Source organism: Glycine soja, chromosome 9 (assembly GCF_004193775.1).
Source record: "Glycine soja cultivar W05 chromosome 9, ASM419377v2, whole genome shotgun sequence".
Lineage (NCBI taxonomy): Eukaryota > Viridiplantae > Streptophyta > Magnoliopsida > Fabales > Fabaceae > Glycine > Glycine soja.
The window spans coordinates 39425761-39445716 of NC_041010.1; the positions used below are offsets into that span (position 1 = coordinate 39425761).

Genomic DNA, 19956 nt, shown 5'->3' on the forward strand with positions numbered 1-19956 from the left:
TGATAAATGCTACATTAATAATAAGACTCTTTGAAACTCAAATACCATACATCGATTTGTTAATCATGAAATTTCACCGTCATGTTGAATTTTCAGCTATTACAATGATGGTGTTACCGTTGCATATCTATGAATACAGGGGAAACTGCTGGAAGACTTGGTAGAGGACCATTTTAAGCGATAATCAGTGGTGGTCTTGAAATTAAAGATTGGGTCGGTAGAAAAATGAATTACATTCAAGTGAATTCCCATGTCTCCTCTCAACAGTTTTTTGTGCACATTCTATATTGATCATTGAATGGTGATATAAAAGGTCAATAAAGGAAAGTTACACCTGCCTCACGTATGTTCACACTTTTATCATCGAGTTTTACTTGATATTAGTTAGACTTCCCTTACAATTCAATGGCAAGTGAAAGAAACATAACAACTATAATAAAAAGAAACAACAGAGTATCTGGAAATGTTTCATTTTCAATTTGATGCAATAAAATAACAGAATACAGTGTACATGCTTAGATTAGCTTCTTTTGTATATGAAAGTAGTAATAACTTTTAATCAGGCATTATTGACAGATTTTTAATTTAATAAACAAGTGACTTGTTTTTTTTAATAAAATAATCAAAACCAAAGATGCTACAAGTGTTTTGTCATTCTTATAACAGTAGAGTAAAATACTTAAAACCCTAAATAAGAAGACTCATTGGTGGCAGTCAAAACCACTGCACCACCTGTCACCATTATTTGTTGATAGACTGCTAGTTCTGGAGCTGAAAGATCTGTCTATTGGTCAAAGATTTCGTAACAATGTAAATACTTGATGCTGTGTTGTTGGCAGAGCCAGTTAGCTTATCATGCACATGTTAAAGAAGAAAGTATGAGATGATAAAACAATGAGAAAACAAACCTGTTAAAGTGCTTGAAACAGTTGGAAGAGGAGGCTGTAACAAAGGTGTCATGGATCCTTGGTGAATGAAAACATGGTCTGCACTGCAAGCAAAGGAAAAAAGTAAAAAGAGCTGAAATTTGGAGCTCCCTTCAATCCAATGGTAGGGCTAAGAAGGCGGGTGGAGTTGCTCTCACACCATGCACATGGCCAAACTTAACATTTCAAAATAATCCCAATGCAAGATCTTTTTCTGATCACAAACATTAAGGGTAGCCAAATGCATGAGATGACAGCTCTTGCCACTCCTCAGCCCTCCTTATTGGATTGAAAGGAGCTCCTCTTTGCCTTTTAGTTAGTCCTCCCTATATATATACATATATGTACTTCACCCCCCTCATTCCTTATCATTTTCTCATTTCAAGTAGAACGAAACTTATAAACATAAATGGTCCACTCCCTCCTTGCTCCTTAAATACTACTGAAAAAAGGTGGTTATTTACCCTCCTACTTGCATTCTCAACAATGGCTCATGGACCATGCTTTCTACTTTCTCCACCACCAGTTTTGTCCCCCTCCATGAAGCAGCACATGTATATATATACACAAACATTTGAACACCAGCAAGGAAAAGGAAAGTCATGTCAGCATTTAGAGCAAAAAGTCCAAATTAAATTTGTTGCAAATTAAAAAATTAAAAGATCAAACATAGGTGTAAAATTTTCTTAAACCAGCAACAATCACGCATCATAAACGAAATTAATCTTTAATCTATTGGATTAAAAGATATTCATGGTGTCTAATCCATAAAAAAAACATAAGTGTACTTTTTTACAGGTACTTTAAATGTTGTCTTTAGTCTTTACCATGTAAAATTTTAATTTTAAGGACAAAACTTATATGCAATATATTGGTGTTGTTCTCCCATTAAACTTTTTGGTAATTTATGCTTAAGCTTTAATGCAAACTTTTATTCTCTTTTGTCCTATTTATAAAACTCAATTACTCAGTTCATCGGAATTAAAAAAAAGTGATTAATATAGTTATAATGTTAAAAGGGGTGTTTGTAAAGACTTCTCTTTTGTAAAAATTAAATTGTATGTGTGTGCGTATATTAATATTCCAGAAATTATATAGTACAGAACCAGATAAGTCCGAAATCCATAGCCACGGTAAACAAATTCAGCAATGACTGCAGGATTCCCACGAGATCACTGAACACTGATGCACAAAGAGAAAAGTATGTATTGCCATTTTCCTTTCCTTTCTCAACTCACAACATAAAATGACAACGGACAAGCAAGCAAACAGTTGAAGAACTGCATGCACGATGCTGCAACGTCCAAAACCAAAAGGGTACGTAGTTCCTCTTCAACAAGAAAACTCATTCTCTATCCAATTCTAAAGCCACGCTTCTTGTGACATGACATTATGGTTGAGTTCCGAGGTAGCTTGACCTTTGAATTTTAGTATTTGTCCACCTCCAATAACCTCGGATTCGGATTCCCCTATCAGATCAGTCTTGTCATCTTCCTGCTTCTTGCCATTTCATCATTCAATATTTTATGTGCCTATTCATTACATTTTGCACAATTAATATACATAGAGCTAGAGAAAGGCTTGTTGGAGTATACATATCAAGTAAGAGGACTGTTTATATGATGAAAATAATAAATTTATTCACATGATATAGCATCATTGGTATATAATCTTCTTGTCATTCATATTCTAACAAAGTTAATCATTAATATTTATTGATAAAAAATTATTGCTAGATAGCAAATTTTAATAATACTTAAGATATTAGTCATTGACTATTACCCGAGAAATACCCAAGTTCACCAAGAAAAGAATAAATTTAAATCATACAAGTATAAATAAATAATTAGGATTAAAAGCTAAGAATAAGGCATAAAGAAGAATAGATGGTTTCATCCTAACAAAATACTTTTCATACACCTTCCTGTCTCTCACTCGCTGACAACAGAAAAAATAAGGTATATTATATTTTTAGTTGCTAATTTTTTTAGAATTTTTTAATGATTGATTTTTTTACTATTTTTAGTCCTTCAACTTTTTTTCCTTACTTTTAATCCTTTAACAAGGATTAAGAATAAAGACAAAAAAAGAATAATAAAGTATTCATCGGTCATAAAAAGTTAAAATTAAAATTTTTACAAAGTTAAGGGATTAAAAAAATAATAAACCAAAAAATATCATTAATTATTAGACAAATACTAAATAACTCTCTACGACTTCATTTAAAATAGATTGATCTTTAAAAGTTTAACATTTAAGTGAATAAATAAGACAAGAATATTACAATATTCAGCTTATTTGACCATTGAATATCAAATATTAAATAACCGTTACTGATAAAAAAAAATATTTATAACTGATCTAAATAACCGTTTTTTTTATAGCCCTAATTTAGACTTTTGGGCTTTGACATGAAAGTTTGATAGAATATAAGTTTTAATTTTTTTTATATTAAAACACCCATGGACAAAAAATAAAAAAATAAAAATAAATGTTACATCATGCAATTTTTTGTTTCACATTGATCATATGAAAGTAAAATCACAACATTATTATGATTAATTGATTATAAGCTACATGAGACAGATCGTGCATTGAACAATAACTAGAATTAAGATTAGCCATTACACTCTCTAATTGTGACTAAGCTAGTGCAATAAAGAGAAGAACCTAATGTGAGCTTATAGAGATGCATGCCTGTATACGTGTACGTACACTATCTTTGGAGACATTTCTTGCTTTTGTTTGCTTTGTTCAATTCATGCTATTCGTTTGAATAATAAGAGGACAAAATCTATCTATTAGTCACATTGCATAGTCTTGTGTCAAGTAGGTACCTAACATATATAGGAGGACAATTTTGCTCGAGTTTTGGATTATTATAAAGGACACAATTTTCTTTTTAAGCAATTAATGTAATTGTATATCTAACCTTGAGAACACTGATTAAGATTAAATAATTTTGTATTAATTGATCTACATGTTTAGTGATAATTTAAAATTTGTTAAATAAATTTATATTAATGAAAATTAACAATAAACATCATTTATAAATACTATGTAAGTCTTTTTGTAGTGAGGTTAAGCTAATTTCAATTGCCAAAGGAAGGGATCGATCCAAACAAGAAAAAGTGATAATCACAAAAGAGTCCGTAGCTGACAAAAAAACAAAAGAGTATGGTCATAGCAAGGAGGGGTAAGTCAAGTAGTTATATTTTCCTCACAAAATTAATATGGCCGAAATGATGTAATGGTCCACTTACCATTTTGAGCTTCTGCTATAATCCATTCCATTTTATTTTTTTAGTTTTTGTGATATCATATCCTCGAGTATTACTTAATGCACTTTATTATTTGCTTTGGTGCATCTCAATGGATCACATGATGTATTTTGAGTGTATCAAAACAAAGTGTGTTAAATAATTATCCATATCACCGTCTCAAGATCTAGTCCATTGACCCCTAGACCCTAGCCTTCCAATGAGCCTTTGCTTGAACATGAACCTCATATTGATGAGAGAGAATCATACTCAAATGTGAAGATCTGTCATCCTTATAGTCAAGTGTCCCTTAAAGATACCAAATTACCAATCAAACAAATTTTGAAGTTGATCATACACACACCATGGACGTTAACATAGGCATCATGAGGGTGTTTGAGTATTAAAAAAATATACTAATATCATGGTCTGGAAGTGTTGTGGTTTGAATATTTGATGTATCTTGTGATCATACACATACCATGGTCTTGAATAATGTGTTGTGGTTTTAATATTTGAATGTTTGAAGTTGCACACACACTTAAAAGTTTAAATATTTTATTCTCCATAAATATAAATCCATAAATCATATACAAGATAGGATGCTCGATCTTAACATTTGTATTTTCTTAGCTCACCATTACCATATATTGGGCCACATTTTTGTCCTCTAGTGTGGCTAGGTATATGCAGGAGCGAATTTGAATTCACTTCAAATGTAGTGGTTTAAGTTAATTGGTTCATGTAAAACAAATGTTAGTTGATTCATGCAACTAAAAAAAACGTAGATAGTTTTACCAATCTAGAACTAATCAAGCTCACGAAATTGAAAGAACCAACCAATCTCTGAACCGACAAACTTGGGAGAACCAACAAATCTCCAAAAGCACATAGCATCAAGCTGGTTGATAGCAACACATTTCAGTGAAGTTTAATTAGAATTATATTCACTATAATATCAGTATCAAAATTTTAGCAATTTAAGAGAAATTAATCGATTGTTAGTTGGATGCAACACTCATTAATTGTTGTTTGAATTACATATATTCTCTTTAGTATGCTAGTTAATTAGTCTCTATATATAAGTCTATGCCATATGTGTGTGTAAGCTATTTGCATTGTATCCACCATTTTAAGATTTCCCATGCATGTATCTGTTCTTTATAACATTTGATAGTGAATTAGTTCAAATATTTGAAGAGTATTTTTAATCTTTTATATAGTCCATTTCACCTGCTGCTTTCCTTCTTCTTCAATTCCTATATGCAAAGCAGATGTAAAACTTGTAGATATAAGTACCCGATATATTAAACACTGTTAATCAGTACCCTCAAAGAGTTAAAAGGTAAACATAACATCAGCATATAGATTAGTTACAGATTTTTATTCATATGATGACAATCAAGCAACATTGAAAAAGGGCTTCTGAAATTGATTACCAAAGCCTTCAAAATGCTGAGAGGGGCTACCACATTTCCATTAGTACTAGCTAGACCTGTTAGAGAAAGAAATAAATATCCCAAGCAAGAGAAACCTGACCTAGTGATGATATTGTACATATATGGCAAAACCAAGTAACTAATAATTAATCTAAAAATTAACTTTTCCATAAAATCAAATTAACTTGGAGAAGTTAACCATTAATTTGATCACTTTGATGATCAATCATGTCAGTGGTGATGATTGATAATTAAGCTGGCAAAGCAGTGGCTCCAACAAAGGAACACTCTTCACAAATCGACCTTTCATTCTAGGTCTTTTCTCCGCGTTTAACTTCCTCACTTCATACCTTATCTTCTTTGCAAATAAACGCGTTCTTCTCTTCTCTCGGTACCTTGACACTCTTGCTTCTCTTCCCCCATCTGCATGCACTCTTAAGCTTCTCACTTCCCCATAATAGCATTGAACACCCCCACCATTCGAACCCTTAACAAAATAAAATAAAAATTAGAAAGTTTCATTTCAACTATAGAAACAGTGATGATCAAGTTTGAGCTTCAAAACAATTTAAATGGTCATTTCTAAATTTTTTTTAAAAACTCAGTATTTTGGTTTGCAACTTCAAAAACTAAAAACACAGCTATGTAATTAAACAACTCATAAGGAGCTACGGCCACCTATACAATACAATTGTGCATAATTGAGTAGCTGCATGCTTGTTGAGAGACTTTTTCTTTTTTAAAAAAAATAAAAAATATATAATAGTTTTCTTTTGAGAGCTCTCATGTATCCACAACAACAAAATTTTATCTCACTGTGAGCGATTCATGTTAGGTATATCGACGAACTTTGCATTGGTTACCGAAGGCATAACACATCTCCGCCCTACGAATGATTTCAGGTATATCGACGAATTTTACATCGGTTACTGAAGACGCAACACAACCTTCCTCCTTTAGCCAGATATATATGAGATCGGCTATGATACTATAAGAAAACTGAAAAATTTATTCTCATAAAAATAAGTCAAACCAAACACACAAGAAGATACTGCTGCATAAGCAAAGAGGGTTGAAGAGAAGTTACCAAGTCTAGCCAGCAATCATCGGAGTTGAAGAACTTAGGTGGGGTTCCTGTAGTCCATGGAGAACCTTGACTTGCCCAAGCAGTAATGACTTCTTCATAGTTTAGCCTCAAAAATATGTCCTTCTTATTGGTTCCCACTTTACTCACTTCATCTTCTTGTGCCTGTGCAGGTGACTCTGACTCAGCAATATTCCAATTAAAGGCCTCGCTATTCATGTCAAGAATCGAATCCAAATGGCAAGCTGTGTCATCATCAGCATCAAGTTCTTCTTCATCTTTGACCTTAACCATTGCATCTTTGTTGGCTCCAATTCCATTAACACATGCATCCATTTCATCATCTCCTTCTTCTTTGCAATCAAGAAGCACTAGTTCTGATCCTTTCTTCACAGGTGAATCCTCATCAACCCCGTTTCCAAGTAAGCTTTCCACATCAGCAGAAAACTCAGCAAGATCCATATCTGTTGGTAGAAACTCAGAAGAAAAGTTTTCCAAGTCAAAGGCTACTTCACCACCAGCTACATTAACCTCGTCCTTCACTTCATTGTATATGCTACAAAGCTCAGCATCAAATACGGGCACGCGACACAGGAGTTGCTCCTCGGTCTCATCATTAAGCAATGGCTCTTCACTTCCAAGCTCAGGCACAAGGGGTTGAACACTAATGATGGTGTTATTGAAAAACACTTCTTCTTCTTCTCCTTGTTCTTCATGTAATGGTTTTTGTTGTTGTTGTTGCAGCGATGAGTGCTTGTTGTTGCTGCGAGGGGTTCTTGCCTTGCGTGTGAATCCACTGTGCCATGCTACCTTAGGGGTCACTGAGTAGTTGACCTTGGAGGATGCAGTTTGAAGCTTCACCCTTTCGTGTCTGCTTGCTAATTGGTTTGCTGAGTGAACCATGTTGTCACAGCCATGGCAAAGGAAAGCATCATCAGCTGCACAATACCACCTTGCTCTTACTTTTAGGCAGCTCTCGCATGCTCGTGCTGTTCTAGCTCCTAAGGCACTTGCTTCTTTCATTTCGTTGGTCATATAGGAGCTGATTTTCTTGGTTGCGAAGGGAAGTGCAAATTGAATAGTTACCAACAAGGGATCATAACAGTGTTGAGGAGTGGGAAAGAGGGGTGGTGGTGTTTGTATCTAGCTAGAGACCCAAATGATTCAATTTCAATTATTGGTTATGCTGAGACTTGAAAATGTGATGAGAGAGAAGCACAGTGGGGTCTTATAGTTTGTTCTTACTCACTTGGTTCCTTGCCCCCCCAGTGTAATGAGAAATTATTATAGTCTCAAACTACTATATATTTTAGGTAAGTCGAACTTAGATATAAAAAATTTACAATAATTTACACAATTTAAATAATCAATTGAGTTCAATCTTCTGGGTAATCTCAAACCAATGTGTGTCTATGGTTCTCATACCACGTGTCTTTGGTTTTGATCTGACATATAATTGAGATTATCAATTTAATATAATACTTATGTGTCATATATATTAATTAAGACTATAATAGTCATAAGTTATACAATTAATTTGTCCAATGTAATTAAGGTTTAGCCACGTAAGAAGTTTAGTAATTTGCTACAGGACAATGGGTGAAGGTCTTAGGGACCCACGACTTGGTCTCATCGCAAAGCTCATTGGCTGGAGCTTTGATGTTCATCTTATTATCTGAATTCTTATTGGTTACCTTTCCTTTTATGGGATTTCTAGTGGATCCAACAGGTTATGTGCGAGTGTCTACTAGTGTCAGTGTTGTTGGTGTGTGTGTGTGTTAGAGTAAGACCTTTTCTGTTGTGTTGCAACTGTAATTCAATAATTCCTTTCTGCGGTCCTCCCTTCACGTTGCTTTCACTTGGCCTGTGGTTGCCTTCAATTCAACTTTCTCATTTGCCACGGTGCATTTTCCACCAATAGATGCAGCCCTGTGTTTGAATAATATATGGTTCCAGTTGACTAATTTGGAAGAGTTCAGCTTTAGAGTTTGGTACTTTTGCTTCACAGAAATTTGAACCAGAAATAAATTTATGCTTTATGTTTTGTTATTGAGTGTGTCCAAAAATATGGTTAAATTTACTATGTGGGGATTTCACCTTGCTTTCTCTTTTTTATCTTATACTGGTGGCTCAAATTTTTTGAGCATTAAAGTCCCACCAACCGTTCCATTATTGGCCAATCACATGATTTTCTAATTTGTGGGCTTTGTAAGCATTGATCTTATATATATAAATGGTGATGATTTATTTGATTGATGTATATAACCCCAACCAAGAGAGTGAAATGGATATTTCCTGTCATTTGGTTATGCTTATAAATCAATATCTTCACTCAAATTTCCATACATGAGAGGCAATTTGATGTGAAAACATATACAAGAGCAATTAGATAGTGAAATTATCACAAATTAACTACAAATGTTGACATTCTAGGAATCAGTCCAAAGAATAGTTTACCATAAAATTTCCTACATTTTGTTTGGGCCCATATATAAATTCTCTATTCATCAAAACCACAAATTACACATAGACACATATAGATGCAGCCAAAAATGTTGCTATTTAATTTTGTGCTGGTTTTGCAATATTATGAACAGTGACCAGTCTCTTCCAAGAGCCTCCTTTAGCACCCTTCTACAACTTTCCTTTCAATAAATTCCCTATCATTGGTGCCATGACGATCTTATCCTTTCTTGTAAATTTACAAACAACAGGGAGGAAAAAAAGGGGACACAGACAAGCAGAGGGAACAAATTTTGCGTGCTACAACGCAGTAACTCGATCGGGGTAGTATAGAGGGAATCTTAGTACAATGTTAATGTCAATTTGATGATGATATAATAAAATCTTCAAGAGTTTGATGGAACAATAGGAGCAAACTAACTTATGACATCTGTTGTGTGTAATGAGATATGAATGTAACAGATCGATCAGATATTTTTTTTAGATTTATAACGGGATCACAGGATATTATGCATGATAAAATTTGTTGCTGATAAAGCCTAAGATTCATAGCTATCAGTTAACATTTTAATATATTAGCACTTTCAGTTTTTTAATTCATAGTTTAACCTTTTTGTAAACAATATATTATGCACAACATCTCTAGAAGCAACGACCTTTAAAAAAAATCTCTATAAGCAACAACCTTGGTAAATTTAATACTATTTTCTTCCCATGTCTTTTTGATGTTTTTTTTTTCCTAAAACAATTGATGACTGGGGATTTTAAAATCTAATATATTTTTCTTAAGAGTAATGATAAAAAAAATATCCACTTATTTTAAACATCTCTCTAACATTTTTATTATTTTTTTATTTTTCTCTTCTTATCCCATCATAAATCCTATAATACTTATATGTTTTCTCTCTCTTCCTAAATGTCTCATAGCATAATGGGTGTCTCTAAAATATTTTTTTTTTCTCAAATATATTCTTATTTAATACCTGTTACTAATGATATAAGTATCAAAGATCAAAGCATTAAATAAAAACATTTTAGTCCAAATATAACAATTTTAATTCTATTAAATATTTATTAATCTATGTGTAATAACCTTAAACATTAACTTACTTAAAAAAATCCTTAACATTAGAAAATATGGGAAGGAGATGGTATGCATTTTATTGTTTATTTGCTTTTAGAAAGTGTGTAAACATCAATATCACCCATGCATATGCCTTAGTATCATACTAGTTAATTATAAAATGCAGTTCAATTTTGTATTTTTTAAAATTAATTAGTCTTAGTAGTTTTTTCATGATATTTTGCATGTCACCTTAGTATGAGCACCAAAGTAATTAATATGTACTGAAATTTTTCTTGCATTCCATGCATGATTTTTCTTTGTTATGGCATATTCAGGGTTATTATGCAACTTGAAATTCTATTTTTTTTTTAGTTTATTTAATGTCAAACAATTTATTTTTATGATTTATTATATTATTTATTTGGATTTATAGTTAAAATATTTGTTTGTTAAATAAAATATGATAAAAAAAAACAAAATTATATGTACTTCATTTTACAGCACTGAAACCACACAAAAAAAAAATTATTTTATCAGTTAGAAGATATAATTTTTATCATGTTTCATCATACAAGTGAGAAATATACATATTCAAATATTTCTTATATAAATAATAAAATAAATCTTTAAGAAAAATTATAAAAAAGGCTTTATTAATTTGTTTTAAAATAATATTATTAATAAAGTTTAAATAAAATTATTTTAAATAATATAACTCCAATAAAGTCAATTAATTTAATTCTAATTTTTTTAAATGAAAATTTTGAGTTTAAACCGTATAATTAAAATTAATAATTTTTTTCCATTTTTTATAAAATAAAATTTAATAAATTATTATTTTACTTTTTAAAATTATAAGTTATTTAAAATAAATTATAATATTAAAAATATAAAATATATTTTTTTTATCTCATTTGACATTTATCAATTATCAAACACATTTAAATCAGTTAGCTGATATTTTAAAACGTAGAACGATCTGACTAGTCCGACCGGTTCTACTACGTATCGGAGGTTTTATCAGCTTAACTTGCATTCGAACTGGTCTTACCCAGCGCCAACCGGCTAGGTTCGTTGCAACTTAATTTTTTTTTTTTTTTTAAAAAAAAAATCAAAACAGAGACACAACCCTAGCTTTCACATCCGCGAAACCCGTCACCACCGGCGCACCCAGGCCAACGTTGTTCTCTTATCGTCGCCGGCGCTCCTGATTGTCGTGCTGTTTGGACACTCGAGCACGTCGCCCTCGCACACGCTCTCCATCTCGCCGTCGCACTCGCACGTTCTGAGTTTCAGTTTGAACCGAAGCAAATATGGTGCGGCACAAGCGTGGGAGGCCTTCACCGGAAAATTCTCCGTCCAAACGGAGAAGAAGACGTTCTCCGTTGGAATGTCGTAGGAGATGGGTTGTCTCTTCCAAAGACTCTTCTAATTGCACGGGTCAGAATTATAAATACAACATAGCACCTATCTTCTTTTGTACATCATTAATTCGAATTCAATTTCACTTTGAAATTCTGCATTCGGTGCCAATTGTGTTCCGTTTGTGTAATGTTGTGTGGAAACGAGGAGATAATTAGGAACTGAGAGTGGATTCAAAATGATAGAAAAAGCGCTTTTGGAATATACAAAAAGCCATACACACACAATTGATTAAGATAGCTACCAATTGATGGATTCCGATATCGCTTTTGTAAAATTGGGGAATTTATTTTATTTGGTGGAGGGTTTAGGTGAAAGGAAGAGGCATTTGAATTAATTAATATTTGTGACAATTAGTAAACGCCTAAACGGTATCTTATTTGTGTGTTCTAAGTGGATTCTCTCTATGAATGCTACCTACATGATGATATGGAAAGATATGTAAAATAGCTACCTGTGAATGACACCCTACTGTGTGTCCCTAAGAAGCAGTAACTGTCTTCCCGAGTGAATATGAAATCCTAGACCTAGTTGATTTCATATGCTGCCGCAGCCGCCGTCATCTATCCTGGCCAGCAGCATGGCAGGCCACGATTGTGGAAGTCCTCCACTGGAAAATTTAAGTACTTGTTACCTGTCAAAGCAGAGAACACCTCAGCTGGAAGCCCCTGTTTCAGATTGTGGAGTGTGTTCCAGGAGATGGGTTTTCTCTTTGAAAGATTTTTCCAATTGCATGGGTCAGAATTTCAAGAAATTTATATGCTATTGGATGAAAAGGATAATACTTTGAATTCTATTTCACTATGAAAAATTGTATTCAAATGTCATCCAAATTCATTACACATGTGGGTGTGTTTGTTTTTGTGCTTTGGTCTAATTTTGCGTAGAAATGCGAATACAGTTTGTTGTGGTTCTTTTCCTGTTAAGGAAAAAGTTAGCATTTTAGTTTTATATTTCTCTGGTAGAGATTGTCACCAAATGTATAAAATGGATAATTTAATTGCCAGATACCATTCTACATATTCATATATATTTTGGTCAGTGCCTTCTCCCAAATTTCAGTTGCTTTAGGAGGGGCGATGGTATATTTGCCAACAAAATAAATAAATAAAAATTGGCTTGAATTTAAAGAAGAAGGAATTTGCTTGCTTATGGTTTTTTTTTCACATTAACAAACAGTCCATGATGAAGATAGCTACTACTTTACTCTAAAATTTGGGAGCCACTGTTAACCTTTTGTCATTTAAACTCTAGATTAAATTGTGCTTACCTCGTATTTGCTATTTTGAACCATTCCTTCCCTTGCAGATAAGGTTCTGGTTGTTTCATACAATATACTTGGTGTTGAAAATGCATCAAACCATCCAGATCTGTATTCTAACATTCCACATAGTTTCTTGGAGTGGGACAGGCGGAAAAGGCTCATACTTGAAGAGATTAATAACTATAATGCCAGCATACTGTGCTTCCAGGTAGTTTAATAGTGATTCCTTTTGTTATACATTGAATAACAGCACTACTTGTTATCTTGTTACAAACATTAAATCATTTCTTATTGCTAGGATTTATACATCTCTATTGAGCTTTGAAAAGGTAGAAAAGAGTAGCTAGTGACTCTGATATTCTGAGCATGTTACGTAGGATTTGCTGAGATACAAGTTACACTGATGTTAATTCCAGTTGGCACAAACATCTTAATTTTACCCGATTTAGTAATTTTTCCCTGCTTGAAATTGTAAGCTAACTTCATGCATTGTAGAATTGGATTGTCAAGAATTGCTTTCTCATAAATCTTGTGTCTGAAGGAGGTTGATCATTTTAATGATCTGGATGATCTTTTCCAGAACAGTGGCTTTAAAGGTGTTTACAAGGTATGTTGCATACCTATTTGAACTATCGTAGAAGTTTTAAAAGTCCAAATATTTAATCAAGTACCTTATCTGGGTCATTATTTTCATTTGTCACAGGCTCGCACAGGAGAAGCACAAGATGGATGTGCTGTATTTTGGAAAGACAAGTTGTAGGTTTACCTTATCCATAAGTAATTGAGTTTTTGTATCCTATATTAATCAATTTATTTAATATCTTACAATGTTAACCTTTGACAATAAGTAAATGATATGCCCAAGTATTCCTTGATGCAACAGAATACCAATAGCTAGAAAATGTGCAAATAGAACATAGCAATTGAGAAAATATTCTTAATTTGGCCTAATTAAAGTATATTTTGGAATGTGAATGCAGATTCAAACTTTTGCATCAAGAAGATATAGAGTTTCAAAGATTTGGTATGCGTAACAATGTTGCTCAGCTTTGTGTTTTTGAGGTATTGTTTCTATTTTTTTAAGTTGTTTCCCTCCAATATTTTATATTTGCTCTGTTGTCTTTTATTAGAAGAATTGAATTTATGATCTTTGATGCAAATTTTTACCCTCGCTCTTAAATTCTGATTTACCTCCTGTATACTATGCATACATGAGTTCTTGCTGCGATGAAACCTATTGTTTTAGGTTTTGGTTTTATATCTTATAACTCATTATTTCATTATCAATGTACAGGCAAACCATGATAAGAAAGAATCTGATGCATGTAACCTAACAACAATGTAAGTTTCAGATGTCTAAAATGGGTAGTATGAACACAGTTATTTGTTGTCTTTGACATATCTTTTGTTTAACACTTGGAGAGTGTTTCCATTCCATTACCCTGGAATGGTTATTATTTACTAATGTATACTATTTTACTAGTTTCTATTATTTCCTACTCTTCTTAAAACCTTTATGTTATCCCTAATTTTTAGCAGCAAAGCTAGTTTAAAACTGAAAATTTTGGAAAGAATAATGTATACACTCATGTATTCCCATATTCTTACACACTCATACACATGGTGCCTATTTCATGGCCAATGATTTTCATAATTTGATCTACATCTATAGGACACCATCCACCGGAAAAAGAAGATTTGTAGTAGGAAATATACACGTGTTGTTCAACCCAAATCGTGGTGACATCAAACTGGGCCAGGTACTTCTTGAATTTTCTTAACTAGATGGGTAGCATTATGCTGATTTTGCATGCATAGGCATTTGTGTTTTGTGTTTGTGATTCATTTTTTTTAACTTTTTAATAGTATTTTTTTCTTGGGCTAGGGTTGGTGCAAAGCGTTTTACGTCAAACAAAATGCATTTAATTGTCTATAGTTAATTAAGTTGTCTAATCTATTTTATTGATTCTGGGAACTTGCTACATGACATAATGGATAGGTCAGACTTTTACTTGATAAAGCTTACAAGTTGTCACAAGAATGGGGCAACATTCCTGTTATTATTGCTGGGGATTTAAATAGTGTTCCACAGGTATGGTATTGCTTTATACTTAGTGATTGGTCAATTTCAAATTAGTTATCTGCTATCTAATATGCTGTTATTTCATTGATTCTTTTTTTTCATCTCACACTGTCAGAGTGCCATATATAAATTTCTTTCTTCATCAAAGGTGAGTTTGGCATCTCCTTGTCATGGTATACTCTCAAGCCTTTTTGCTTATTGTTGTGCTGTATCTGAGAAATTTGACTATTTGCCGAGTCTCAGACCTTGAGTAAGTAATTTATCTGTGTTTGGATTACAGATAATGTGGGGAACAAACTCCCTTGTTTGGGAGTTTGAAAATAGGTAGGATGGAAAAGGAATTCAAGAGCATCTATTCACCCTTTGTTCCGCTGAAAATTGGTTGGAATTGGAAGAAATTAAAGGTTTCTTGCCCTTATTAATCTTACGAACAAAGGGAAAGTTAGCTTTGTTCCATTCCTTACCCTGCCTGTCCAATTTATCCCTACTTGTCCCATTCCATTCTATTATCCAAACACTGTTAGAGGTGGGGCTTGTTCTTTGAGGGGAGAAATCCATTAATGAGTATTCAGTGTTTATAAGTATTGCTCCATTTATTGCAGTTAGACATCCAATTACATGATCGCAGAAATATGTCAGGACAGCTTGAAATCCAGACTAACAGAGTCTTCAGATCACAGATTGGTGATGACGCTAGGTTGTTTTTTAGTCTTTGTTAAGTCTTTTATTTTCGGTTTCTATCTGTTATAACTTCCCCTCCTGCTACTCCTAAAGAACAAGGCAACTATCAATTATGAAACAGATTCATGACCATTTATTTGCAAGACTGTAGATTATTGTTGATTGTTGATATTTATAATGTGTTTTTTTATTGCTTTGAATGATAGTGTGTGCTTGTTTTACTGAAATCTCACTTTCCAATGCACGTTCAACTGAACTCTACACTCATGGAGGATTGATGCTCAACTGAACATGACTGCAATTCAAACATGCCTATAATGATAGTATTGCCTTTATTGTTGTTGATTATTTCCTTGGTTATGCATTAAATTTTGTTGTAATTATACGCTGCACCTTATTAGGATAGAACATCTTGTTGATTTTGCAATTTTCCTTCCCTAATTACGAGATTATGTTTGTACCATATTGCAATATAACTGATAGAGCTGAGAGCTCTCCTCCCAAGCAAGATTCACTCAAAACTAATTTCTTGCCTGTGTTTCAAGTATATTATTATTTATTTATTATTATTATTATTTGTCCAATGTTAGAGGGAAGTTGCCATTGTTGATTATGTCAAATTTTAGGTATTCAGTATTCTTTATTAATTATTTGAGTATTTGGAGCAGCATTTCAATGTCTGTTTCAAGACAATTGTACAGATGGAGTGTGGAAGAACTAAGACTCGCGTCTGGGGCAGAAGGAGTCACTCGTCTTCAGCACCAGCTCAAACTCTGCAGTGCTTATAGTGGTGTTCCTGTATGCTGTATTCCCAAGTCTACTCCAACTTCAATAAAATCTTTAAAATCAAATATTTCTGCAACTTCTTTGTGATTGTGATATAAAGATTGTCCATGAAATATTGATATGGGAAACTCTAGAATTTTTTCGTTGGATACTCAAAACAGTTGTGATATTTCCCATTCCCCCTTAATATTCATAAATCTCATATGGTTGTGGTTGTGGCTGCAGGGAAACCATAGAACAAGAGATGATATTGGGGAGCCCTTGGCAACATCATACCACTCCAAGTTCATGGGAACTGTTGATTATATCTGGTAATTATATTGTTTGACACTAAGCATAAAAAATTTGCATTTACAAATTGTTTGTTAGTTGTTACTGATGTCATTTGTAAGCAGGCATTCTGAGGATCTTATTCCAGTTAGAGTTCTTGAAACCTTGCCCATTGATACTCTTAGAAGATCTAGAGGACTCCCTAGTGAGGTAATCTACTTAAATCTAGTTCTTGAAACCTTGACTATTAATGTGTTTACGTATTTTGTTCCACAGTGGATTTGGATTATCAATATCTTTATGATTCTTTCTTGACTTGTAGAAATGGGGAAGTGACCACCTAGCTGTTGTATGTGAATTTGCTTTTGCAAACAATGCCAATGTATCCTGATGGCCTCATTATGCAATTCCAACGCTGTGCTGAATGATCTCATTCTTAATTTTGTTTACAAAGAGTATGTATGAGGTCTGAGATTTAAGCTGATCAACAAATATGGAGATGGAGGTGAGTCAAAACATTGCCGCTGTTGCAGATCTCATTGAATTTTACCATTGATGTCCACTTCTATCCCTTTCAAGATTTCTTACTCTGCTGATTCCTTGTGGTAAAGGAGCATCATGAGATCTAATGAATTGCACCTGATAAACACCTCTTTGCAACAGATGTGCAAACTCTCCTTTCTAGCTGTGATGTTGCTTGGAACATGGAATTGCTTAAAAATTTATCAAGAACTTTCTGCATAGTGAGCTTGCTAGGTAACCTCTCATTACGAGGTTCAGAGAGCAATTGATGTATTTCTAAAGTATTATGATATTCCAAGACAAATTGGCTGCCATTTCCACTAATTTTTTTTTTATATAGAGTTCTATGCAGCACCTTCAAATAGAAACTCCAATTCTCCAAATATCATGTGAAATATTTATCAATTCATGAGATATTGCTTTTTAGGTCTAACACCCCTAATTACACATTACACTTCGAAGTTTAGTCACATTGTGTCAGCTTCTTTCTTCTTTGTTAACACAAATTTTATTTAACGGCTTAGGCTGTGCTTATCGGTTAGTTATTACACGTGTATTAGAAAATTTGAAAGATTTTTTTTTCATTAGACTAGTTTAACAAAAACCAAGCGCACACACTTGTTATAAGACTATGTGATCTGATTCAACCAAAAGATGTGTCTTATTGTCTTATCATCCCCTAACCTGCAACTGGAGTCCCGTGCAACAGAGGTGAAGAAAAAATAATGAACATTGGATCCATGTCAAGTTAAAAGGTTGTTTTATCTCATGCTAATTATCTAATTGCAAGAGATTTTATGAGAATCCACACCATTGTGTAGATTGTCATTGTTAGCCACCCCAATAGCAGGGCAGGAATGAACGGAATATTTTCAAATGATTCTTCTTAATTAATCTTTTTCATGTTTCGTGAAAGGGGAAAATAGTTGCTAAAAATTTTCATGATGGGAACATTTATTTCTTGTGATTGTAATGCTTTTGCTTTTTCCTTTGGCATTTTCTTTTTGTTTTGATTTTCCATGCATTAACGGTAGCCAAAACCTAATAAAGTACAGTTCGGAGCAATGTCTTTTCAAAGTGTACATAATAAGAAGAAAGAAGGAAAAGACTGAAGATGTGAGGACACACTTAGTTTGAAGAAAATATGATACAATTTGTTGACAGAAGAACAAAGCCTCTACAATTGAATGCAACATGCCTAAACTCATTTTGTTTGCCTATATACTCTGTAATAACTGTACCACTAGTTTCACTAACTTAACTACAAAATTTAGGAACATTCCCAATTTAGAGTTTCAACAATCCAAGTTAATTCATTAAAAGCACTGTCTACAGGGGGAAGTGTGATGCCTTCCCCATGTTCCACATTCCACACAGAGCCACCTTCCATGTCATTGTCCAAGAAATTATAGAAGTCATTACCAAGAAGCATCGCCTCTTTCTCTATTTCGTCCAAATAGAAACCATCGTGACCAACCAATGATGGCACAACTGGCTCCTCAAGCAAATGTAGAATTGAATTGTCTTCACTATAAACTGGTTCCACATCAATGCCTCCATCTTCACCATTTGTTTCCACGTTGACCTTTTCTTTGACTGAACCATTAAGGTCATTAACATCTAGTGGAGCTTTTGTAGTACTGACATCAAGCACTGATGATGGAGATGGATGAAACAATACTTCTTTTTCCTGTCAAACTCATTCTTCTTTCTCTCATATGCCATAGCAGCCTCTTCTTCAGTATCAAAAGTACCAAGCCAAATTCTGATCCCTCGAATAGGGTCTTTAATTTCTGCCACATATTTTCCTCATTTACTACGTGGAACACCTTTGTACATGCTTGATGGTTTCCTGTTCCTTCTACTTGCAAAAGGGCCTAGACTTGCTTTGATCTTTTCACCTTTGGCATCTTCTTGTGAAGAATTCTCTTCATGTAAGTTGCTTGGCATGCATGGAAGCGAAATTTCCTTGACAACCCACTTAGAACAACCATTTAACGGATAGCCATTGCTGAAAAACTTATCATCTTCTTCACTTGAAGAATCTGTGGCATCAGGGTCAGTGTACACAGTTATAATTTTCCTCAATGTGTTTATGTTTTCTTCTTTGACTGGAGCTTTCTCTTTTCCTCTCTTACATTTCATTCCTTGTTTCTGAGTTTTCCTAGGAAAGTCTAACATTTTTTTGTATGAGATTGCAGGTATCTTCCACAAGACACAATCCTGGTCAAGCCGAGTAAGATTGGGTGCTAAAACTTGACATTTTAAGCCGGAACCAAAAAAACGTAAAAAAAATCTAAATAAACAAGGAAAGATCAAAGTTTTCGAGTATCTAGAGAAACCCAAAATCTTACAACAACCATCTCCCTTACTTGTGTCAAGAGCCTTAAAGCATTCAAACCCAACATAAGTCCTGCATTAAAGTGGTAAAAAAAATGAAAATTCTGAAGTGAAAAAATGATAAATAAAGAAATTGCAAAACCTGCGTGAGACACTGAATTACAGATACCAAGGTGAACTCACATACCATTTTGATCTCAATCTCATGTAAAAAGGTTGTGTCTCTGATCAAGTGACCAGAGTTGCATGCAATGGTCAAAGGCTCAAGGAGTGCATGAAAGGAAGCACAGCATAGAGAAGACTGCTTCAGAGCTCCAAACTAATCAGATTCATGCTGTTTTCTGCAGAAA

At 33.5% G+C, this 19956-nt stretch overlaps 1 protein-coding gene and 1 pseudogene across 4 annotated transcripts; one reads left to right on the forward strand and one right to left on the reverse strand.

Annotated features, from left to right (window-relative positions):
- Positions 1-5511: 5511 nt before the first annotated feature.
- On the reverse strand, positions 5512-7960 carry LOC114368826 (annotated as a pseudogene).
- Positions 7961-11207: 3247 nt separating this feature from the next.
- Positions 11208-17732, forward strand: LOC114368828 (carbon catabolite repressor protein 4 homolog 5-like). 4 transcript variants are annotated; one of them, XR_003657428.1, is made up of 15 exons: positions 11694-12397; positions 12969-13132; positions 13466-13531; positions 13628-13680; positions 13905-13986; positions 14219-14265; positions 14597-14684; positions 14924-15016; positions 15123-15155; positions 15610-15704; positions 16357-16486; positions 16700-16785; positions 16870-16954; positions 17067-17249; positions 17408-17732. XR_003657428.1 is itself a non-coding variant. In XM_028326091.1 (14 exons), exons 1-14 carry the CDS (start codon positions 11552-11554, stop codon positions 17133-17135), a joined length of 1218 nt encoding a protein of 405 aa, XP_028181892.1. In that variant the 5' UTR covers positions 11208-11551; the 3' UTR covers positions 17136-17732. The 4 variants fall into 4 exon arrangements, 2 of the variants coding, with proteins under 2 accessions (XP_028181892.1, XP_028181891.1); XM_028326091.1 differs by lacking the exon at positions 11694-12397 and adding an exon at positions 11208-11678 and having other exon boundaries at positions 17067-17732; XM_028326090.1 differs by having other exon boundaries at positions 11693-12397; positions 17067-17732.
- Positions 17733-19956: the final 2224 nt, after the last annotated feature.

Coding starts and splice junctions, on each gene's coding strand:
- LOC114368828 (XM_028326090.1), top strand. CDS start 12,202: ATGCTGCCGCAGCCGCCGTCATCTATCCTGGCCAGCAGCATGGCAGGC. Junction 13,681..13,904: donor GTATTTTGGAAAGACAAGTT/GTAGGTTTACCT, acceptor ATGTGAATGCAG/ATTCAAACTTTTGCATCAAG. Junction 14,685..14,923: donor GTGACATCAAACTGGGCCAG/GTACTTCTTGAA, acceptor CATAATGGATAG/GTCAGACTTTTACTTGATAA.